This window comes from Zosterops lateralis (assembly GCF_965231275.1).
Source record: "Zosterops lateralis genome assembly, chromosome: 1".
Taxonomy (NCBI): domain Eukaryota; kingdom Metazoa; phylum Chordata; class Aves; order Passeriformes; family Zosteropidae; genus Zosterops; species Zosterops lateralis.
In genome coordinates this window covers 107214700-107239782 of record NC_139762.1, presented here as the reverse complement: position 1 = coordinate 107239782, position 25083 = coordinate 107214700, and the positions used below count along the sequence as shown (strand labels likewise).

At 39.3% G+C, this 25083-nt stretch overlaps 1 protein-coding gene across 5 annotated transcripts in view; it reads left to right on the top strand.

Moving 5' to 3' along the window:
* CHST9 (carbohydrate sulfotransferase 9) overlaps nt 1-24501 on the top strand; it is an 88450-nt gene extending 63949 nt beyond the window's left edge. For 3 of the 5 annotated variants that reach the window (XM_083880947.1, XM_083880946.1, XM_083880945.1), the window contains 2 exons: nt 5868-5905; nt 21409-24499. In XM_083880947.1, the coding sequence (XP_083737073.1) occupies nt 5868-5905; nt 21409-22503 (1133 nt within the window). In that variant the 3' untranslated portion in view covers nt 22504-24499. Of the gene's footprint in view, nt 1-5867; nt 5906-21408 lie in introns of all 5 variants that reach the window. The other 2 variants (XM_083880948.1, XM_083880949.1) reach the window with 2 other exon arrangements.
* The last annotated feature ends 582 nt before the right edge of the window (nt 24502-25083 follow it).

The window sequence follows — 25083 nt, the reverse complement described above, 5'->3', positions numbered from 1 at the left end:
GGAATGTGAAAAAAGTAGTGAAGCAGTTGGATAAAAGGAAAAAAAACTTTTCAAAGCAGTTGCATGAGCTGTAAAAGAAAATTGAAACAAACTATTTTTGTTGTTAGACACAGGATGAATGCCAAATAGGCATTGAAAATATGCACCATGCTCAGCTGGAAACCATCCAAATCATGCTATCAATATTATGTTGATGTTACAACCAAATACTGGCATGTTTCCATTATCTCAAATCTTCCATCCTTAAAGGAAAAATATGACAAATTTTTGCTTTCCCTTTTCTCAGTTATAGAAAGCACAGCCTTCTAGAAGAAAACTGGCAAACAAGGCTGCTTACTAATTCCATTAGTGGGCATCCTGGCAATTCTGCTCATTTGAGAATTTTTGTCACTGCTGATGAGGCAGAGAGCAGGTAAAATTTCATATTTTTAATTAATCTGTGTTGTAACATCTCCTCGCCCTAAGTACAGTTACACAATATTAGTCAATGCAGGATTTGGTCCAGGAATGGATTTGAGTTATACCCCCACCTCCTTCTTACACTCAACAGAATTAATGAATGAGAGCCCTCAGTCTTATTAAGACTAATGTTCCTTTGTCAGTCCAATTTTTTTTTTCTTTTGGGGTTCCTTCTTGTTATGACTTTGTTAGGTGGAAACTGAATGGTCTATGTTAATCAGCACAAGACATTTGGCTACTCAAGCTTTCCTAAATGTTTAGTTTCCCAGGGTCCCTTTGAACCTCCCAGGGAACAGTTCTGCATCCTTATTAGAGACTGACAATTAAAGGTCTGTTTTCATATCAAAAGTAATCACGAAAAATTAGCTAGGGAAACCTTGGAATGCTGTGAGAGTTTTGGTGTTTTGAGATGGCCAACTTTCCTTCATTTGCTTCAATCAGTATCAACTTGGGTTTCTTTTTATGTTTCCTTCTGCCAGGGCAACTTATGAGTTGGCATTGTGACAAATGAGAAGGATTATGCAATACCATGAAGATGTGATTAATATATTTTAGGCCACTGTAATCATATTCAGTTGCATAATTATCATAGAGGTGCAACAGTAAGCTAAACTGGGTTTTGAAGGCTATGGTATAAATGAGCACTTTCAGTTTCTTGAATTCCTTGTTAAAAGGAGGAGGAAATGATGTGCAGACCTGCAAAAGCTGTGTTGCTTACAGACTTCAGAGAATCTACCAATAATACACAGGAAACATATAGTTCTGCCCTAAATATTTTAATCTTTGTGTGCCAAGTTACAGTCTTTCACCGAAGATAATCTGTTAGTGTCACACCTTGTCTGTTGTAAGCCTGAGAAACAAATCTGAGTGTTTCTTCCCCAGGCTCTGGTGCCATAGGAATTTGCTGCAGAAGTTTATCAAAAATGAGTGCTTTGATTTACTTACACTTCTCAGAATCTGTTCTGGTAGATTAGGACTCCAGTAATCAAAGTGGGGTGGGTCACAACTTAGTAGGTTGTGTATGTGTTTAAGTCTAGAAACATAAAGTAAAAGATGAACTTGGTAGGATTTATTTCACAAACTGGAAAAACAAAACTAAATTGGTATTAGAGCACCAAATTCCCTCTTTACAAATGATTTTTTAGAAGTACCATTCCCATTTGAAGTGAATATGATCGTTCCAGATTATGCTTATGCCTGTTTCAGAGCAAGGCTGAGGGTCCCCTTTTCCCCCTGAGATCTCCACACTATTCTTTCTAGAAACTCTCAGATACCTGGGAACAGAGAAACAGACTTAGCATTTCTGTTCATCCCTTGCCTTTCTGCCATGCCACAAATATTAATAGAATTATCCGAAGACTTAAGGAAGCGAATTTTTTATTCCAAAGCTTTCATTTTGACATTGATGACTGTTTCTTGAGTATATATAAATTTGGATTTGATTTTTGGAAGGAAAAAAATCCTTTGTTGCTAGGTCTTACAGCAGTCACATCACATAAATTGGCAGATCTGTATACTTAAGGGATTTTTCTCTCTAATTAAATACAGTAGTAATGTCTTGCCTTTTGAAATGAAACCTTTGTTTTTTCATCTACATACTTATGGAACAAACATGCTGTCAAAATCCTTAATGTATCCAGCTATTTGAACAGCATCAAGCTGTTATTTGTTCTGTTGGAGTGTACTCATATTTCCAATCTGAATCTTTTGTACCTGGTGATCTTAATTATATTTGAGCTGGAAGTAGTTTAACATTAAAGGGAATTACAGCAGATTAATCTGTAAACCTGCACAAATATCACATTCCTTTGTATGGAGGTAAGCAGGGCATAGAGTGCATAATTACGTGTTGTTCTCTGTGTAGGCTGTGTGCATAAGGCTGAGGAATCAGTGTTGCCATTCCTCGTGACAGCAGCAATTATGGCACACTCTCATGTCTTGCAGCTGTCAGTTACATTAGAAAACATACATTATTCCTCTCACTAAGGTAATATTTTAATCATGGACAAGCAACCAAAAAAAAACCAATTTGCCCTGGAAACAGGAATTAGTATACTAATTAGTGTATGAACATACAAAGAAATCTTTTAAGCAATGTTTGTTGTAATATTTTTTTCTAAACTGATATAGCTTGAGGTCAACCCAAGAAGGCCATTATCTCAACCAGTCAACCATCCATTACACTTTTTGTAACTAGAGAGACAAAAGAAGATCACTAAAAATTTATTGGGAGAGGTATATATCTCCAGTCTTGATGCAAAAGCATCACTGGAATCCAGTTGCAGCAGTTTGGCCTCAGCACAGTAGGAAAGCACAGCATCAGCAAACAAGAGTCGTAGTTCACACTGGTAAATACAACTTTTGAATCACAAAGTATCAGTTATTTGTCTATGATTGAGGCTTTTGGATTTGCTTGTGATTTTAAGGCTGCTCAAGTGGCACTATTGAGCCCATTTAGGAACAGTTTGCGAGATGACAGGTAGAAAAATGAAGTTTCAGAATAAATACAGGAGAAGAGCAAGCTGCTCACAAGCAGCCTGGGTTGTGGAAGGTATGCTCTGGGACTGCACTGGCTACCTACTGGGCAGCTTCCGTTTAAGTTTTCAGATGGCAGTAAATTTCCAGTTTGTTTGATATTGTTGCATAAGCTGCTGCCTCATTGCTGTGGCTTGGGAAAAACTGACAAAAATTTTAAATTTAGCATGTGTATGTCTACTAGAAATGAAATGTCAGGTATTGCCTGCACTTCATAAGGCTGATGCAGGTGTTGCCCGTAGGACTGGCTGACATGTTCTGATGGTTCTGGTTTTGTCAGTGTCCCATTATTTCATGTCCTTTGAGATAGGAGCACTCTGTCCAGTGGTGGTTTTTGAATCCTGCTGGTGAATGTTGATGGCCACCACAAATGATCACAAGGCACCGACACAGGGACATCCTCCTCAAAACTGAGAGTGCCAAAAGTAAAACACAGATTTGCGACTAGTCATTATAAGATAATTGTTGGAATTTAAAAGAAAAAAAGGCAAACCAAAAAAGCCCCAAAAGTAGGACAAACAAAATTCTGTCCAATTTCAATGGCCTTGTCCTGTCCTACAGTTAGCCACCTCAGCTGGAAATGGAACCCCCTTTCAGCACTGAGTGTGATGTTTTTTCACTGTTTTTTGTGATGTTTCTTCTAAAACAATAGTACAGTACACACCAGGACTTTGCAGGTTTCCCCATGTAATGGTGCCAATACATTTCCACCCTAATTTGCAGTGTGTCTGTTATTACAGACCTTGGTCCCTTCTGAGCACAAGTGCTGACTCTGCCAAATGCACATAGCTGTTCTGTGATGAGGACAAGGATCATCTAGCAAATAAATGGAGAACTCAGTATTCAATTTAGTGGTGACCTTGAATTTGATCTCTCTTCTATCCTTAACAGCCCAGTCAATCTCTGTCCTGTTTAAACCATGTCATCATTCCTGTCGTATCATACAACCACTTCTGCAACTGCCTTTTCCTTGATACTGTACACTTAAATCACCAAAAGGAAGAAGAGAGAACAAGGAAAGGATTACCATAAATTCTTCTTCACCTTTTTCTTAGTCGTGTCAGGAATGGCTGCACAGGTCTTTCCCAGTCTTTCTGTTCTTTTTTTTTATATTTGTCTGAGGTAGAAACCACAAGGTTGATTGATAATGCAATTTGCATCTTGAGGCATCACTGGAAATACAATGGCATGAAAGGCCACTCTGGCAGAGCACACTTTTCCCTCAGGGCTGACTTTAGAAACTCATTGATGTCACTTCCTTCCTCAGTCAGCAAGTGAATTTTCACTAATTCTCAAGACCAGCTGTCCATGCTGTCAACAGAAAGTTATTAAAATTCCTTTAAAGTGAATCAAAATAGCCTAAAAACAAATGTACTGGGAAACAGGAAAGCATCAGTATTCAAAGTCCACAAACCTTTGAGCAAAATAGTGTTGATCTAACCAGAGATTTCAAACACTCTGTTTTCCTAGCAACTTGTATATCATTAGAGAATGCCAAAAATACATACTCCTTTAATCTTCTATTACCAACAATCTATTTGGCTAAAATATTTGTTATGAGAATAAATCTTATTTCTCCTAAAGATGAACTCAGTGAGCAAGGGAATACATTTTAAGAACTCTCCCCTAAATGATAGTTCTGTGGAGTTTTTTAAAACATATTTTTTTATATTTAGCAAATAAAAACACAACACAAGCATGCAGGAAGTAATTAGCATAAGAGACAATCTTATAATATAGCCTAAAGAAATTATCTTCATTTGAATAATCTATAATGCTTTCATTGAGGAGTAGTCTCAGGGATGGGAGAATCATTTTCCTTTCAGTAGAGTCTTCATACTGTATTTTAACACTTTAAATATTTTCACCTCATTTTAAAAGTTCTGTTTGTGCCACACTTATCAAGATGGAAAAGTTTTGTTGAAATGGAGTATCCTTTCCAAGGCTGGAGGTGGCAGCCACCTGACCTAGGCAGGCTCCCCTGACAGTTAATAGTGATACTGACAGGTTTTAAGTCCTGTCCTATCATTGTTATTTTTAAAAACCCTCGAGGTGCACGTAGCCTAGCTGGATAGGCAAGTGTGAAATTCCTGACTTTCCCCAATACGTGTGGACGGTCTCCAGCAGCAAACTGATACCAACTGCCCTTTTGACAACTCGTGCATGGGACAGTAAATGAAGCAAATTACTGCCCCTTTTGGTCGAAAAGCAAAGAACATGTTCGAGGTGTCCTTGCTGCTAGAGTCCCAGACAGTGCAGAAAAGCAGTGTTCAGTCTAGGTTTTGATTTTACCTCCAGTAGCACACTGAGGGACACAGCAGAAGAAGGCCAGAATAAGGAAAAAAGACCATAATTCAGCTTGCCACTTCATGGATAATATCAGGATAGAATTTCTCCCTGGGCCAGCTGGTGCTGAGCCTCAGTCTTGACACAGGCATTTAATTTTATTTTAAGGTAATGGCAGAAGTTGCTTTTCTCCTCCAGTGGTCAAATCCTGAGCTGGATGCTACTAGTCTCTTGGTCCCATAGTACATCTTTCAACATTAAAAGACTTCATACTACATAGTAGAATTTTTTTCTCCCCTTTGAATGTTTAAATTTCTTGCAGGGTTCCAGGTTAACAAGATTGTCTACTTATCTCAATCTTCTTTTTATCACATCTTTTTTATAAGAGAGGCTTGTGTTTCTTTTATTTTAGGTGTATTTTCATTTCAAACTATCAAGTAATTTCTACATGTTAAATTCTGTTTCTTAATTGTAGGGTTTGATTTTTTTTTTTATTTTTTTAAACTAATTTACTGTTTGTTGCTCTGCATGTCCCCTATCATATTTATTAGAATATATGCAAATTAATTATTTTCTTTCCCTTTCAGAGTCTGGAAAAAAACTGCAACAAGAGACAATTAATCAGGTATTTGGAAACTTTCATACTTTTCACTAACTTAATTTTTCAGACAGAAGAGTTCTGGCAAGTAGAAAGGAGAACTTCACGAGATACTAATATTAACAATACAGATGTGCTAAGGAGCACGTGTCAGACAACTGGTTGGCTCTGCAGATTTGTTGAATTCACAAGAGTAGCCATCATTTTGATCTAAGATTTGCCATTTAAGCAATGTAGTTCATCTACTTCCCAACATGCTGGTGCTGAAGACGAAGTCCAGAGGTAATTTCTTCATTGATATCAAATTTTGTAGCACATTATACTCTTTCTTTTTCCTTCAGTTTGCTAGTATTCCTTTCTAAAAGGGAGAAAACTATTGATACAAATACCTGAACAGCACATGTAAGCAGTGTATTTCAGTGTTTCTTAGGTTATTTCTGCAATGAATTTTCATTGAGGCTGCACCAAACTGTGGTGTTGCTTGCAGAGGCGTTTTCTGTCTTGTCTTCATTATTGTATCAAGAGTAATTACTTAGGAAAAAAATCTTTATATATTGTAATTTGTCATTTCAGCATCAGGAAAAGCTGAAATGGATAGGAACTAAATAGGAACTAAACTGAAAAAATTTCTAATCAGAAAGAGAGGAGGTAACCCAGAGTTTGTTTTCCTTAATTACATCTCCTTGTGGATCGAAAGGACCAGACTCCACAGAAGCAGTATGCTTACTTGTCATTCTTTGGCTTCCTGTCCTCTTGCTGAATCCTGTTATCCAGATGGCATATAAATGGGCATCTGGATTGTTTATGAGATTTGTTTTGAAATACCACCTAAAAAGTAGTCATTAAAATATTTGCAGTCCAGCAATTACCCTCCCTTAAGCCATCTTCCTTCTAAGCTGTGTATCAAGGCATTGGCATAATTACATCACAGTTTTCTGTAAACTGATCACCAAGATGAAGGACAAACCTGACAGAGGACTGACCACCTAAAGCAGCCAGGTTTTGGTCTAACAGCAAATCCCCTGCCATGGCTGAGCATGGCACAGATGTCAGAGTGTCACCTTCAGTAGCCTGAGCTGGTGCCACTCTTCACCAAGTAAACCTTTGCATGTCTGTACACTTATGGGAAGCCTGGTCCTGTGGCATGACTATTCAGAGTTTTTACAGCATTCTCGTTATTGAGAAACCAATGGATAGATATTTAGTCCAGAACATGGCATTGCATAAGCAAAAGAAATCTGCTTTTTTAAATAAATGTAGAAATATTTTGGAATTTAATGGGAGTTCTGTGTTTTGACTGAGAGTTTATATCCTAGAACAAGTCTAATTAACTTTTATAACCAAACTCACACTTTAAAATTAGCCGGAAATATCTTGCAAAGCTACTTTTGAGAGTCTTCGTTGGCCAGAAGGGGGGGCACTTGTATTTTTAAACCACAACTTGAGGCAGCATTGGCAGTGTGTGAATGGTTGATTGGAGACCTAAGTCTGCACATTTTCTGTGTGACAAAATCTGCTCTGTGCATGCCATTGCCCTTTTCTGAGGAAATATGTGTGGTGATTTAAAAAAAAAATTGTCACATTTTCAAAGGGTGAATCATGTGCTGTCCTTTGCGTGTCCAGTCTTGGTCTTTTCTTGCATGCCACTGTCTTGCCTTCATTGAATGGTTCACCTGCTCTGTCTGTCTGCAGTTAACCTAAGAGCATCTAATTTTCTAAGAATATTATGTTGTCTTGATATGCTGAATGTATCTAAATGAAGCTGTAAAAAGTTGATTTGTAGACATTCCCATTTAAATGGTGAATGTCTTAAGCTGGTGATGTCCCATTCCATGTGAATTTCCTTTGGATTTCCAAGAACTAGAAAAGTGTTTCAGAAACAGAAATCAATTTCATTTTCAAATCTGTAATTTAGGGCACAATTACAGAAGCACTTCATATTTGATTTGTACTTTTATTGCTTCAACAAAAATATTTAAACTGGTGTTGATCCTGATGGAATATCTGTCATAGAAGGATTCTTTTTTATTTTCAATACTGAACTTAAAATTTAATATGCAGAATACGATCCTTTAGTCCCCCTTAAGTTCAGTTCAGCAACAGCAACTTAAACTGGGTGTCAGAAATTTAAGTGAGGGAAAAGCTCTCTGCAGAAGATGGATGAAGTTACAACTTGACAGGAGCAGGAGTGCAAAGGGGCAAATAGCAGGAAATATCTTGTTGAGAAGTGAGTGAAACAGAGAGGGAATGGAGAAATTATAAAGCTGCTAAACCAGTTATCTGCTGCTGGGTAAACCCCTGACTGTCTGTGTGCATCTGGGACCTCTCTAATCTTGAAGACCACTGTGGTTTCTGTGTGGCTCTTAGCTCTTCTAAAGCCTAAGCAAAGTTTAGTGAAACATGGCATAGACAAAACACTAAGGGAGTATCTGTTTCCAGAAACCTTTCACTACAGTTATCATCTTCACTAGCTTTTGTTCCCTTTGATCATAAGGCATCTGCTGATTTTCCTCAAACACCATTTTTGTTGTTTACGTATATAAATATGTATGTTCATTTAACAGCAGTGGTCATCTACCATCAGCAGTCAATCAGATGTAGCACACACTCTGCTTTTCAATACCTGTTTTTAACTACCTTTGCAATTTCAAGGGTAAATACTGGCACCAATGTACAGCCTGTTTACTGTAGCATGTTAAGGGCTGCTGAGGAAAATGCAAGGAAACAAGGAAAAACTTTGTGTTTCTACATAGCAGTCTTGGCAAAACAACACATTACAGACCACCAATCAAAATGTGTCTGGTAAAATTCTTTATGTTTCATCCTTAACACTCATATTTGCTTGTGTTGTGGTCTTAATGTACACTCCTACACACAGTTTTGTCCAGTGCCTCTGAATCTCTGAAGGACTGACAAGAATATGTGTAATTGCATTTGGAAGTTGAAGTTGCTTGCAGAGTCAAACTTTTGGATTAAAATTCCAGATGTGTTTGAGCTCAGACTTGAGCCTGTCCCTTCTGCAGTGATGCTGCAGGTCAAGTTGGGAGACTAGTGAGAGTGCTCCACAATATCTGTCCCCCTATTTTCACACTGAGGAGCTTTTTGTCAAGGCAGATGCTCTTGAAGTGGCACATCCATCCCTCAAGTCTTTTAAGTGCTCTGTCAGGGAGCATTTCCCTTTCTGCACATGGGGTTGTGAACCAGGAACACAGAAAGGATAATGATGAGGCAGGGTACTTGCTAGAGCTGGGGTTGGACCATGGATAACTACAGCTCTGACAAACTGTCAGTATGTGCACACTTTGTGCCAAAAAGAAGTCAAAGACAACTCATATCTCTGTTAAATGATAATATAAGTTTATTGCACAGACCATAACAAGGAATAGCTTATGACCTGAAGGTTGCTTCAGGCACATAATGTAATAAATCTATATTAATATGAGTGAAAACTTCACAGTTCAGACCAAGCTCCTTGGCTGCCCTTGTGCACTGCTGTAGTTTACTCCAGTTCTCTCCTCTATCCCCTTCATCATCTCAAATGACCTAGCTAAAAAAAACTTCAGTCCATTTATGCCAGCTTCCAAGTCCTGCCACTTTGAGGTTATCTGATAAGTATGGCACTCACTTCTGTTCTCCCTGTTTGTGGTCATATTCCTCAGTGTTGCTTACTTTATTCCTCCAAAATTAAGAATTCGAAAATCTGTGAAAGAGCTAATGCATTTAGCCCACTAAAGAAACTCAACTATTATTTCACCCTCATGTGCTTTATAGAATCACCTAATGGTTGATGTTGGAAGGCATCTCTGGAGATCATCTTGTCTGACCCCCTTACTCATAGAGCAGGTTTCCCAGGACCACATCTGGCTGGATTTTGAGTAACTTCAAGAATAGGGGTTCCTCTATTCCTAGATATTCCTGGATGCCCATGCTTGATATTCACACAGTAGAAATGTATTTTATCATATTTATATGTACTTCCTTGTGTTTCACTTAGTGCCCACTTCCTCCTGTTCTGTCACTGGATACCTCAGAGAAAAGTCTGGTACCATCATTTTTATTCCCCCCACTTCTTCCCTCCCAGGTTATATACACTGATAAGATCTCTACAAGCGTCCTCTTCTCCAAGCTAAATAGCACCAGCTCTCTTGGCCACTGCTTGTATGTCGCACGATCCTAACCTTTAGATACCTTGTTGTCCCTTCACTGAACTCACTCCAGCACATCTACCTCCATGTCCATACAGTAGATGCATTCCAGTATGCCCATGTCTCCTGCACTGGGAAGTCTAGAACTGGACACAGCATTCCCACAGTGTCTGTGTCTCACCAGGGCTGAGCAAATGTGAAGGATCACCGTTCCTGATCTTCTGGAATTGCTCTGCCTCATGCAGCCCAGGAGGCTGTTGGTCTTTTTTTGCTTTGAGAGCACATTGCTGGCTCACAGTCAGCTTGTTGTCCAGTACCCTCACGTCCATTCCTACACAGCTGCTTTCCCACATCCCAGTGCAGCCCCCAGCCTGTACTGGTTCCTGGGGCTGTTCTTCCCCAGCTGTGGGACTTCACATTCCATTTTGTCAAATCTCATGAAACCCCTCTTTAGCCATTTCTCAAGCCTGTTGAGGTCCTTGTGAATGGTAGTACAACCTTCCGGTGTATCAGCCACTCCTCCCAATTTTGTATTGCCTGCAGACTTGGTAAGTCTGTCTCATCATCCAGGTCGGTAATAAAGATGTGGGACACTTTTGGACCCACCATCAACCTTGGGGCAGTACTGAATGGCCTCCAGCTGCATTTTGTGCACAATTAGTTTAAGTTTTCAGTCCAACTCACTGAGCATTTACCTAACCTGTACTTCATGGACGTGTTATAGGAGTGCCAAAAGCCTTAGTAAACTTGAGATAAACAAGATCCAGTACTCTCCCCTCATCACTGATCCAGTCATCTCCTTGTACAAGGCTATTAGACAGGTCAGGCTGAATTTCCCCTTCATAAATCCATGCAACATCAGATTTAGCTGGAGGACAGTCACCAGTGGAGTACCTCAGGGGTCACAGCTGAATAAATATAATTTAATTTCCTCATTACATACTAGGATGATGGGATGGAGTGTACCCTCTGGAAGTTATCACAGGATGTAAAACTGGGCTGAGGAATTGCTGATACAACAGAGGGTTGTGTGCCATTCAGAGGGACTTCAGCAGGGTGGAGAAATGGACCAACAGGAACCTCATGAAGTTCATCAAGGTGAAATGCACCTGGGGGGGAATTGTCTCCTGTTCTGTCATGCTCCCAGGTAATGAGGCGAAGCTGATCAGTCTGTAATTTCCTTGCTATCCAACCTTAAAGATAAGAGTGATGTTTGCTTTGTTCCAGTCCTCAGGAAACCTTCCCCAATCACCATGATCTTTCAAAGATAATTAAGAATAGGCTCACAGTGACATCCTCCAGCTCCTTCAATACTCATGGGTGTATTCCTTGCTTCTGTTCCCTAAGGACTTGTTTCTGTCTAGTTTGTTTAAATATTCCCTAAGATGATCCTTCTCCACCAAGGGAATCTTCCTTGCTCCAGACTTGAAGTGTGGAGCACTCACCAGTGCTGAGTACAGAGGGACAAAACCTTTCCTAGTCCTGTTGGCCATAAATTTTTTCATACAAACCAAGATTCCATTGACGTTCCTGGCCACCTGGGCACACACACACTGGCTCAGATCCAGCTAATGTTAACCCACCCCCCAGATCTTTTTCCACTGGACAACTTTCCAGCCACTCCTCTTTTCCCTGATCCACTAGGTGGATCACCTGGTCATGTCCCGTGGGTTCTCACTTGTTCACTTGTTTGAGGTAGACAGCTCTGAGTCCTGTCTGGTTGAATATGAGATCCTTCCTACTTCCCCTGCAAATTTTGTTTATCAGTAAGCAGAAGTTGCAAATTTTTAAAATTAATTTTTAATTTTTTAATCTGATATATTATCAGATAAAAATAAATTGGGAAAAAATGTTCAGTTTTTTCCTACACATAACATTTTCTTTCTTCCAAGCTGATAAGGGCTGCTTCTGATAACATTCTCTGTCTCCTTTGAGTTCAGGTAATGTAACAGTCCTTCACTAATTAGTGCATAACATATAGTTCCAAGATGGTGATCCTCAGAAAAAAAATGCAGGCGGAATTATTATTTAAATAAATACAGCAGATACTTTAATGTGAGAACCTTTTCAGTCCCTTGTGGAGGAAACTGTTTCTCAGGCTGTATAGACAGAAACATAAGTGCAGTGTCTGAAGATAAAAATATGTTAAATTTTATTAAGATTGATTTTTTGGGGGAAAAACAAAGCAAAACAAAACAAAACAAAACAAAAAAAAAAAAAAGCATTAGAAATTTGAATATGCAATGGATTGAATGCTCAACAGAAGTACTGAAAGACATGATGTGAGGTTTGAGCAATGAAGGGCAGCATGGACTGGGAAGCTGTGTTGCAATCCCAGTTATCAGATTTCTGTGTCTTTTCTTGCTCTGTAAAATGGCAAGGTTTTTCTACCAGTGTTAATCAGAAATTAGGAATCACAATATTCACATGGGCTAGGCAATTATTATCTTTCCTTGGTTTACAGACATGGCGAGATGAAGTCTGAAGGTCAAGGGACTTGCATAAAACCAAAGACTGTGGCTCTGGTGGGTGCAGCTACTCTTAAATAGTGCTGCTTTTATGATTCCTGTGCTTCAAGGAGAGATGGTACTTGACTAGTTAATGTTTGGGTGGCACACTGATCTGCTGTGGCACTGCTTGCATATTAATGCATATTGAGTGGATAGCCTCACCAAAATCTGCTACAGAATAAGCTAGTGTATTTTCTTTTACCTGTGACAGACATGACTTAGCCCCATTCAGTGAAATGGGGTCAGTCAGTGTGAGGATGGAGTGTACAGTGAATAATGCCTTTTGTCAATTCACAGTGTATTTTTTCCCACTGTAATTTATGAATGCAATCAATTCTCAAGTATTATTATTTCTGTCTCAAAATGAACACACAAATTTGCTTAAAAGTGTACAAATGTAGGCAAACATGTATTTAAGATATTTGCCAACCTACAGTGCATTTACATTTCTACTTCTTTTTTATTTACCAATAAAGTCATCTAATTTGAATTAAATGCTAATTGTGATTGAAGGGAAAATGCTTTGAGACCTCTAGAGATCTTAGTGTCTCTTCCAAAGCAATTTGGGAGAAATTGAATTCTTCATGCCTGAATATACATTAATATTCTTCACGTGAACTTAGTTTCATTTGAAACTTTTCTTATTATTTCTAAAAGAGCAAGATGTCTTGTTTATGCTGGAAGATAAGTGTGTTTACCTGCAAACAAGATAGAGATGGATTCTGTTTACCAGAAAAAAAACCCTGTGAATCTTGCCACAGCCAGTAATGTGAGGAATCCTGCTTTGTGTGCAGAGGCACAGCATTAGATTTCAGGCCTCTATTCTCAAAGCACTTGCTGGAAAACGGGAGCCAGGGTTTCAGTCCAAGTGTGTAGGGTTAACCTCCAGGATTAACACCCAGCAGTTTGGTCAGCTTCCTGCAAAGTATGTCTGTTCATGTAGACAGGGAAATGGGGAGAATCTCTCCTGTGCAGGCTGAGTGTTGATCAGCAAGGGTGAGACATGGTCCCTCTTTGGATAAAAAATGTGGGTGTCCTTTTTCTTTAGAGAGGAAAATAGATGTTGTCTGAAATGTGCTCAAAAACTCTTGCCTGTCTTGAGTTGTGAACATGCAAGAGACATTATTAATTTTCAAATACGTGTTTCAAATACACTTGAAAATAGCAATTTTGGGAATTGCATTTGTCAACAGCAGGAATTGTTTTAGGTCATTTGGTTTATTTCTGTGCTTTAAATTATGAAAAATTAGGCACATTAGCATTACTTAATGAGTTAAAATAAGAGATCAATATGTATTATACAGAGATTGCCTGAAAGTGTCATCTTCAGATTTAAGTTCCCTCTATACATAATGTAAACCTACTTGTTATGAAGCCCTATGCTTCATAAAATGAATATCACATGCTTAGTTTAGTCCATTTTGAATTTCAGGTTGTTTAAACTGCTTTGCTGTGAGATTGTTCTGTATAGAAGTGTGAGTGGGTGTTGATTAAGATTTCTGGCCACTGGCCACAGTGTTTGACTTAGGTTGTACTAATACAGAGGGGAACTGAGCTCAGAATTAAACAATTTGAACACTCTGGTTTACCTGTACCCAAAATAAGTGTTGCTAGGTAGGAAGGAGGTTGAGCTAAATATGACCAATGTTAAGAGGTCCCTGACCTGAAAATGGCCTTTTATTAACTTAGCTGCACATCTACAGACATGCACTCCATGCAAATTGGCTGCAGACTCTGCCCAAACGCTAGCTGTCTGGGCTGCAGTGGCCCTGTGCTTATTTTCAATTCTGTCAGTTATAGTGCAAAAGAACCAGCACCATAAAACTGTTATCAGGAGGCAAGACAAGCAGCATCAGCATTGCACTATCCTGAAACAAGTTTATTATTGCTGTCACTTGACCTTCACTATTATTTATTTATTAGTAATAAGGGAGTGGAGTGGTTTTTTTATTTGCTATACTTGGCTGCAGTTGGATTGGTGAATCTTTAATCTTTCATGCAAAACTTGGTTTCTGTTAATAATAGCATCCTTATTACTACCTTTTCCTATTCATTATACCTTGATCTTTCTTATTCCTCTGATTCAAAGCATGCTTTGGAGAATCCAAATGCTTTGACTGTGAAGGTGGAAACAGGAGGCAGTTAATTCAAGATTTCATCAAGAATTGGCAAGTAAATTAGAGCTTAATTTCCTTCATCCAAGTTGCTGACCATGTGAATCAGCTTGTGGAAGTGGCTCGTGCAGACTGTCTTGCCTCATTAGCATGACTTTGGGCTTTCTGTAGATGAAGACAGGGCAGGGAGAGGAGGAGAGCCTGGGGCAAAGCCAGGAGTTGGGTATCTGTGAGGTCTCAGCCAAAGGCAAGTGGATTTCTCCTGTCCCCTTATTAAGTGGGGATGGTAAACTACTACACTTATGATAATGTTACTATTTATCTTACCCCATTGGGCCTCTCCACATTCCCACTGCCTGTGGGCCTGGGTGTTCTCCTCCAAAACCAGCTCTAGATTGGAGCTCTCCATTCAAATTTTTCCACACCAGTCACACCAATCACCAAATTTGGCCACATTATAAAAAGAAAAAAACTCTCTTTCCCTCTGCCTTTTCCCTCTTCAGTGTCTTGGTCTGTATTCTTGCCATAACTCCAAGTCACCAGGCAATGAGATGCTGGACTTTCTGCTAACAGATTCTAGGGGCAATAGTCACTAAATCATAAAGCTGTGTTTTGAAAAGCAGTATTTAAAATTACTGGTATTTCTTAATTAAAACTTACCTGAAGTATGTTTTTTTCTTACTATGTTCAGTTATTCTATTTTGTGTCTGGCTCAGAGTTTACAAGGATCTCCTTTGAACCTAATTGTAATTCAGCTACAAACTATGAGGTTTGCCTCTTAGTCTCTGAAGAAAGTTCTGAGTATCTTGTATACTCTTTTCTTTTTTCTTTTTTCTTTTTTCTTTTTTCTTTTTCCTTTTTTCTTTTTTTTTCTTTTTTTCTTTTTTCTTTTCCCTCAACCTGTTTAGTAACCTTAGAGATGCCTGGTACAAGTACATGTGTTTTAGGGACACATATCTCATAGGAAAATGTGGTGTCTGTGACAGTAAGGTCTTGCCTCTGGCTTTTGAGGAATATAGCATCAGTGATATGCCCTGAATAAATTAGATAAGCCAAAAATTCACGGCTCCACTGGGAGGTGAGGGGTTAGTGGTGCCTCTTATCTTTGGAGTAGCTGATACAAGCACAAGTGATGAATCAAGAGGTTTATCTCCACTGTACAGAAGGTGAAGAACCTCATCAGCATGTATTTTCTGCCAGCCTGAATAGTCTCTCCACTGGGAGATCCTGTGGGAGTTTGTTTAGCTCACCAACATTACACTGAACAACTGCTATGACGTGAGAGAGTTCTGAGCATATTTACAAGTTATCTCAGGTTGCATGGTAGTAATAGAGGAGTCTGGCTATCCTGAATTACATTTTCCAAATTGTCTTCTAGCACAAGAGAAGTTAGGATGATCTTTCCTTTGGCAGGCTTAAGAAAACTTGCACATACAGGTACAGCTCTTCATGTTAGTACAGCTGAAGTGAGGTAGTAACAGACCCAGGCTTCATTGGCTTGATGAAAATAGGAATCATGCAAACTTTTCCTTATATTTAAACTGCATACCAAGCTATCTGCCACAACCATGGTCCTCTGATTAAGAGATTCTTCTAAGTGTGCCAAACAATTATCACAGAATCACAGGGCAGTTTGAGTTGGAAGGGACCTTTTAAAGGTCACTTAGTCCAATCCCCTCGCAATGAGCAAGGACATGTTGAACTAAATCAGTTTGCTCAGAGCCCCATCCAACCATTATGTGAAAAACTTGAGGTTTTAGGCTGAAATTATTATTTCCAAAATTTTTAAAGACTCACAGATACCAACCATCCAAGTAAGAAGATGTTTGTTTTATAGTCCTCCAGTATTCAAGCTGCCTTCAGCTAAAAACCTAAATTAAGATACTCATCTCTATGTGCTCCTTGATCATTATAGAGTCAGAGTGTGAACTGGAAAATGAACCTCATCTCAAATTACTCTTTGTCAGTTTTCTACAGAGAGATCCTAGGTAAACAGGTAAGTTGGCAGCAGAGAAAAGCACAGTAAAACAGAATATTTCTTTCTTTTACTACTCTTCATGCTATGTTTTCTGTTGGGCTTCTTTAATTTTATTATTCCTGTTAGTAAAACTGAATATCCAGCAGTAAGGCATCTAGGAAACACAGCACTGTCTGCACTGCAGGTCATTAAATCTTTGTAAATCAGCCCTGGAAAATCAGCCTTTCCAATACATCATTATCTTTTTGCATAGTGAGTTGCTCTAATTGCAAACTGCCTAGATGAGATCCCACCCGCGCATTGTAAAATCACCACAAAGCATAATTGGATGAGTCTTAACCATTCTTGGTGGTACTCAATCTCTTCTACCTCAGTGGCTTGTGAAGGTATTAAAGGAAAAGACAGCTTGAATGTGTGTGAAAGGAGGTATTGACTACTTGTTTTTACAGTGAGGAGAAATTCTTTCATGAATGGGGAGGAGCAGCAATATCCAAATCTCCAGCAATAACAACGTAAGGGAAAAAAAAATCCATGAACCCATTAATGGCTCTAAAATGCCTTTTGTTTCAACAGCTTCACTGAGTTGCCTTCAAATACTCTATTAAATACCACTTTTTCCTTGAATTTAAACTCATTTTTAAATCTGTCTTCAGTTCCAGCCTAGCTAAAGTGAGACAGAGGAAATCTGAATACTCTTCTACTCTTCTAAATTGTGCTCATAGCCACTTCCTAACTTCCTTTCAAATGTGTTCATGCAAACAGAGGGAAGGGATCTCTGCACAATTACTAGCAAAGGTGCAACAATTTACTGGGTTTTAATTCTCAGACTAAGTGTATGCAACCTGTTGCACAGGTTGTCAGCACATCTCAAGGACAGCCTTGCATCTTTCCAAGATAACCATGGAGTTCATCTCCCACATCAGGCAGCTGGTTCCCAAACTTAGCAGCTCTTTGGAAAGCCATAAATGGACATTCCTGTCCTTGGACACTTGGCTCAATGAGTTTGGTAAGGGCTGTCTGCATGGGAAGATCTGGGTCCAGAGTCAGGGTCTGATACTGCTTACATGCTGCCTGTTGTTGGTGTATGTTCAGGTGTTTTCAGAACAACAGTCTTCAGCAGCTTGTGGGATGGACAGTTAGGAATGTAGATATATGGACATGGATGTTTTTTAAAAGTGTTTATTGGTTTTGCAAGCTTCTGTTTACCTGTTATTGCTTTGGAAAAAAAAAAAAAAAAAAAAAAAAAAAAAAAGATATCACATGGAGATGTTCAGATCTTTAAAGTGTCATAAAATGCACAACAAAAAATCACTGACACCAAGAGCAAGCCAAAGAAGGCATCTCTCTTTATGTAAGACTGGTGTCATAAAATATTTAAATCCTTTGAGAGTGTGTGGCTTTCAGCTCTTTCATGCAGATAAGTGTCAGACTGTCAGGCAGCTTTGCTTAAGGAACATGGCACTATCTATTAAACAATTTCTTAGCTTCCTAAGAAAACTGTCTAGTTAAATATTTCTCATCAAAAATAAAGCTTGTTTCATCTTTTCATTCATCTCACCTTTATTAGGTACTAACCTAGTTACTCAGGCAAGTGTATTAGAAAGGTTTGATCTCCTTCTTGCTTGCTTCTTTTTTTTTTTTTTTTTTTTTAACTGTTTTGAGTTAGAAAACTTCCATGGCAATGTACCAGCCATTTATGCCTTTGAAAAATATCACTATCCATTCCTATTCTTAGAGCAAGTTGAAACCAGCAAGGACACTACGCATCATGGAACATAAAAACATATTTTAGCCAACATAAGTGGGATAAGTGACTCAGAGAGAAAGGGAAGAGGAAAGCAACTAATAATATTTGACGTATTCAGATAACCTTTTTGGTCCTCAGATCTTCCTGTATCATTGTTTTGGCCCTAGAGTTTTGGGGGTTTGTTTGGGGTTTTTTATTTGGCTTAGGGAGGGAGGGGTAGGCTTGTGGGGGTTTGGTTTCCTTTTGGGGATTTTGTTTTTATTTTGCTTTCTTTTTTGCTAAGAGATTCTTTCTCCTTTTGCCTCATCTCACAAGGAAGGAGCCCCTTCCAATTGACTCCAACTATGTATATGTTGTTCATTTATGGTGGTACTGAGGTTTTTCTGAATAGTTCTGTCCATCCTTCTCTGAAGTTTTTAATCCCACAAAAAATCTTTTAGTAGGTATTCTTACAGCTGCATTCATGGTTTCTGCAAATAAAATACAATCCTCCTCTGGTACCATCTTGGGTTACCCCTGAGTCTAGTCCTGGATCCCAGGCAGACTCCTTGAAATGGAGCAAAATCAAGACCATACACTCCTTTCAGTCTGTCCTTTTCCCTCCTGTTCTAGTGGAACTAGGGCATCTTCCACTAGTTCAGGATGACAGGATGGCTTGAGAAGGCTGAACTTTCCTCTGAAGTATAGGGGTCATTTTAGTGTCTTTAGTTTGAAATTCAAATGATTTAAGTTTCTTTGCACAGAGACAAACTGTTAAATTCAGGTGACATCCCATAGAAAGTCATGAGGTACTGCCCTCTCCTGAGTTTTCTCTGAATTGGGGAACACCAGTACAGCCATGTATCACTGGAGACTGTCTTCTAAATTTTCAAAATCACCAGAGTTGCACTGATGAACTTACAATCTTTAGTTACTTTAGTACCGTTACAATTTTATTCCTACTTCTGTTGAGCCTTATGTAGTATAGTTGGTTTCTGAGTATCCAATATTTTTCATCTCACCTTTTTAAGTTCCAGGTTTCCCTTTTAAGGTAAAAACATTTAAATTATTTGTAAGTCTGTGGTTCTGCAGTAGCAGTTGTAAGAATGGCACTTTGCCATTCACTGTGATGCTGAAACTCCCATTAGGCTCATAGTCATACCCTGGTTTACTACTACCACTGCTTTCTGCTGTTACACACTGACTTAGCTCCTGAATTATTTCCATCCTAGGGCAGAAGGGATAAATCTCTAGACACATGTGTTTCATTTGTTTTAAAGAATAAAATATTAGACTGAATGTTTTTTTTTAAAATATATTAGAAAAGCTGACCACATCAAATCCAATGAATTCAAATATACTTTTGCATCTCTAAAGACACCAACATGCCTTCTCTCTCACAGACATACAAGTCCTGCATGACTCTCTTCTTTTATTTGTTTTCACCAACACAAAAATCAGTTCAGTGGCATAAAGACTTGCTTTTCAGTGGCTTGCAGCAGTACAGAAAAGCCTGATCCCCTGGATTTGTTTTTGTTATGGGAAATTGTTACACTGCAACATATGCTAACTTTTCTTGGAACTGCTTGTTTTTTCACAAACTTTTTTTCAAACTGGAATTCAAATTGTGTTCCATTCATTACCATTTCTTACATTATTCCTCTGAATTTTAACAGCTTATTTAATTTTAATTGCTTTAAATAACAATTTATTTATTTGTTTTAAATAACAATTTATTTGAATTGGCCTGTGAAATTTATCATCCCCCTCAAATCTACACTTCTGATCTGCCAGTCCACTAATCAACTTTCCAGTAAATGTTTAATCAGTTTATGCCAGAAATACCTTTTTATGTAGATTTCCAAAAAAGTTAGACTTACACAAGCAATCAGGTAGTCTGTGCTTGTCTGTCCATCTAACCATTTTTCTGTTACTTGCAACAAGATGTTTAAAAACCTGTTGATCAGCATCCTCCCTCTCCAGACATGTAATGAAAATAAGCAGCTGTGGAGGTGTCCCAATGCAGCAGGCTTTCTACTAACAGGAGAAAAAAAATCTACAAGGTTTAGCAGACACATGGGAATCCATTCAGGAATGAGCAAGCAAGAAATATCTTTATTGCAAGAAACTCTTCAGTCAACATGTATGATACAAGAGCCTGAAGAATTTGATGTCAAAATACAGATGCAAGCTTTGCTGTTCCTGCAGTTTGTGGATTGCACAATGGCTGGAGACATACAAAGAAATTTTTAGGAGGAAAGTCTCATCTTTTCACATTCTTTGCAGGGTCCCTAGTTGATGTTTAGTTAGTTGGTGTCATTAATGTTGATGTTTAAATAAGTGAGAGGGGATAGGTTCCAAGGGTTCTATTTTTCCTTATCAGCTATGAAAGCAGCTCAGGTGCAAGCATCTGTGTCACAGACACCTGTGTGTACATACAGTCCAGTGCATCCACTTCCATCATCTCTCTGTATGCAGGTCGGAGTAAGATCATTTTGGAGGGATGATTTTGTCTGTCATTACACCCTGCTCAAACAAACCAATGCCAACTGTTTAGGAGCCGTGGGTTTGACCCCTACCACCACTGGGGGACAAGAGCTGCTCTAAGTCTCAGTGGTGGGAGTAGATCCAACACCTGTTACTGTGATGGTACCAGTGCACTCCAGAGAATGGCCGTGCAACTCCACCAGTGCCAGTTGTCACACGGGAAAATATGCTCAGTAGAGAAAAATGCCTGGCCACCCCTACCAGGACTATCAGCCCCCCCTTGTGTGACCCATTTTTGATTTCTTAAGAGGTGTGACTTGAGCTATTTATTTTTGTAGGAAGACCTACTGTGTGCTAACAGGTAATCTTCAGAAGCACGTATTTCAGTAATTAGCCCAGCTTGTTCCTAAATTAGGTGTATTGATCAAGCAGCTCAAAAGCGACTTTGTAGTACCAGATGTGGCTTGGTTATGAGCACACCCCACCATCCTTGCTGCTGCTGCAGCAAAATGAGTGTGCTGAGCTGGACTGTCACTGTGCTCTAAGCTCTGAAACTTTCCATGTTTGCAGGATTTCACACTCCAGCCTCTGAGGATGCCAAGGAAAGCAGCATGGAGAAGTGCTCCTGTGAACCTCAGTAACCATGAGAGGGCTGTCTCAAGCAGCAGGCATTGGCAGGGCAGGGCTAACCCTTTCGGTGTGGTCACTGCCTCCTCGGGGAGCCAACTGCCTGAGCAGCAGAAGGTGAGTGAGTCCCCTCTCAGCTGGTTCAGAGGGGTGTATTTGCCTCCTGCTCTGCACCCATTAAACAAGACGTTTGTCAAGGGTGGTGAGTGGCAGGACATAGACAGCACCCAGGAAAAGCGCAGGGCCTTCCTGCAGGACTTCTGTAGGAAGTACAACAGCAGAAAGAAGCTGCAAACCCACCTGGTGCACCTGGTTTCAAGGATTTACGTGGAGGACAGGCACAAGGTTCTGTACTGTGAAGTGCCAAAAGCAGGCTGCTCCAACTGGAAAAGGGTCCTCATGGTGCTCAGTGGACTCGCTGCTTCAGCAAACAACATCTCCCATGACGATGTGCACTATGGAAAGCACCTAAGGAAATTGGACAGTTATGACCTAAAAGGCATCTACACACGCTTGAACATGTACACCAAGTTTATATTTGTACGTGATCCCATGGAAAGACTGGTATCTGCCTTCAGGGATAAGTTTGAACATCCAAACAGCTATTATCATCCGGTATTTGGGAAGGCAATAATTAAAAAGTATAGACATAATGCAGATGAAGAAGCATTGAAAACAGGATCGGGAGTTAAGTTCAAGGAGTTTGTCCAATATTTGTTAGATTCTCACCGACCAGTAGGAATGGACATTCACTGGGAGCAAGTCAGTAAGCTCTGCTATCCCTGCCTCATCAACTATGATTTTATAGGAAAGTTTGAAACCCTGGAAGAAGATGCTAATTACTTTCTGCAGCTCGTAGGTGCTCCAGCTAGTCTGAAGTTCCCTAAATTCAAAGACAGACATTCCTCTGACGAGAGAACAAGTACAGAAGTAGTGAGGCAATATTTAAAGGAACTGTCTAAGGAGGAGAGACAGCTGACCTATGACTTCTATTACTTGGATTACTTAATGTTCAATTATACATCACCACTTGTATAGCACTAGAATAGCTTCAGGCTTCCATTAGGTATTTATCATTTTGGGATTTAAAACAACTACTTCGATATTAGCCCTGAAAGGAAACAAAGTTACTGCTAAGTAGAGTTGTCTTGAATTAGTGGGGATTTTATAAGCTAGAGTGATATCAATTGATATTAAATTATGGAGAATGCAAAGAAAAAAAGACCTGTAAACAGCATAAATTGCACTAAAATGCCTGAAAAGGCTGCTTTTACCATTATAGATTATCCTATGGAAGCAGTAGCTCAGACAGCTGTTGCATTAGCTTACCTAATGTTCTTTTAATGGTTTAAGAATAAAAAAAATCAGAGTGGCATGATTCTTTCTTGGTGTGTTTGCTTTAGAAATGGGCTTTGAAAAAACTTTTGAATGTATTTTTACTTTCTTTCACTTATTAATAAAGAATCATTGGGTAATTTTCTAAAATATTTACAATGTTCTCAGTTGCAAGGTTTGCTTTTTTTATTACTATTAGACTGTAGACAATATTAGACCTGATTTTTTTATTGAAGGATGTTCTTGAATACAAATGCATCAAACTAAAAATAACACAGCAACTCAGTTGATGAGCAGAGTAAATTTGGGTAAGCCTGTGAAGGACCAGTCCAATATCTTATTTTGATTGATGCACTGGAGTTGACAAGTATGACGCTCCTTTTAGAGACCTACTGCATGCAACAAAATTAAGATTTTAATGCACAGTGGATGCATCATTACAAGTGATACATGCATACTGTGGTCCCAATATTCATGGTAGTCTTCATTTTTGGTGAAAAGGAAAAAGTTTCAGTGTGGTAGCTCTGGAATATTCTAAGGTCTGTACTGAGAAGCAACTTCAATGCAACTGCTGTGACCCATCCTTGGCCTGCTGGGGTCTGATTATCAGCCCAGCTCTCAGCAATCTGTTACAGAGAAGGTGCATGTGCCCATTGCCTCTCAAACCTATAAGGTGGGTCTGCCTCCACAGCTTCCTGAAGTCACCTGTGTTTTGCTGTCCTGCCTGCGTTGCCAGTAGTCACCAAGTCCCAGGAGTGGGTTGCATGGTGCAGTTTTATGTGGTGGAATGTGTATTGGTGATTCGTCCTGGAGGAAGATGTGTACAGAATTCCACAGTCCTGGTTTGAAAAAGAATAGGTGCCTTCTACACTTCCACTCCCTCTCCTCTGGCAAGTGCTGCCTGACCAATACAAGCAGCTGTTCCTGCAACCTGTCTTGCCCAATGGGTGGGCCAGGGTGTCCCAGGAGGAGGAGAAATCTCTGCAAAATCCTAGGATCATGGAACCATTGAAAAAGGCCTCTAAGATCATCAAGTCCATTGATCAACTCAGCATTACCAAGTCCCTCACTAGACCAGACCCCTAAAATGGATAGGGAAAAATCTCTATGCCCTTCCAAAATAAAGATGTCATCTATGCTTTTCTTTCTGAAATGGTTTGGGGCATCTTGCTCCAGTGTCTCAATATAGCAAGTTGTAGGGTGAGGGAATGGCCTGATGGGAAAGTGATGCAAGTAAAATATCCTTTTCCTCTGTTCCCAACCATTGGTCACAATTAACGCTAATATTGTTGTCTTTTCCTTCATCTCAAGCAAAGTATGATGTACAGATTTAGTCCTTCCACAGGAGCAATTGTGGGTCCCAACTGAAAGGCCAGACCATTTCCTAGGTACTCTCATTGCTTGATTCTCCCTCAGTTTTCTCCTCAGAAGAGGGAAAAAAGCCACCTCCAGTCTCCATGGTGCCAGAGTGTAATCGAACAGGCTCTGCACCTCTCTCCTTGTGGCAGGACAAGCCACTCCAAGGGGAAAAGGTAAAAGCACACTGGGCAGCCCAAGTCAGGGATTCTGCTGTCTGTGGCTAGTGACTTTACATCAGGACATTAAAGCTCCTGAAAGTTTTGATTTTGTACTATGCAACTTTCTAACTCATGTGAAAACTGCCTTGGATTTGACCCTAGATTCTCTGCTCTTGTAAGTGTTGGATTCAACATCAAATCCTGAGTGAATCTCTCTTGCCTTATAGGAAGACCATTGAAAATAGTAAATTTAAATAAAAAAATAAATGTCCACCAACCTTTGGGTGTCTATATATTTGCTTTGTCTTGTCTGTTGTGGATGAGTGTTAATTAACTGATAATTTACCGACAAAAAAATGGCACACTAGTGGTACTAGTATTTTCAAAAAGGCATGAGGAAAAAAGTGCAGCATGCTAATAAGGAATGGAGGCCAATTTATAGATAAGTTTGGTATGAATACTTTAATTCAGAGAAATAATATTAGTAAATGACAAAGTCTCTGAAGAACTTAAGCTTCTCACTGAGTTCATTTTAGTGGCAAACTTTCTCCCTATCTGATCCGAGAATGACAGAGATTTGGAGTAGCAGCTTTATTTGCATAGAAAAATCTGCACGGTCTCATAAGATCTTGTCTGCTAGCAGGTTTTAGATAAAGCTATTGTTTGAGTCAAGGAGGAGGTTGAAAGAAATTATTAGCAAATGTTTGTTTTCTGCAAATGATAGGGAAAATGACATTGATTTGCATACATACATGGACATGGACAT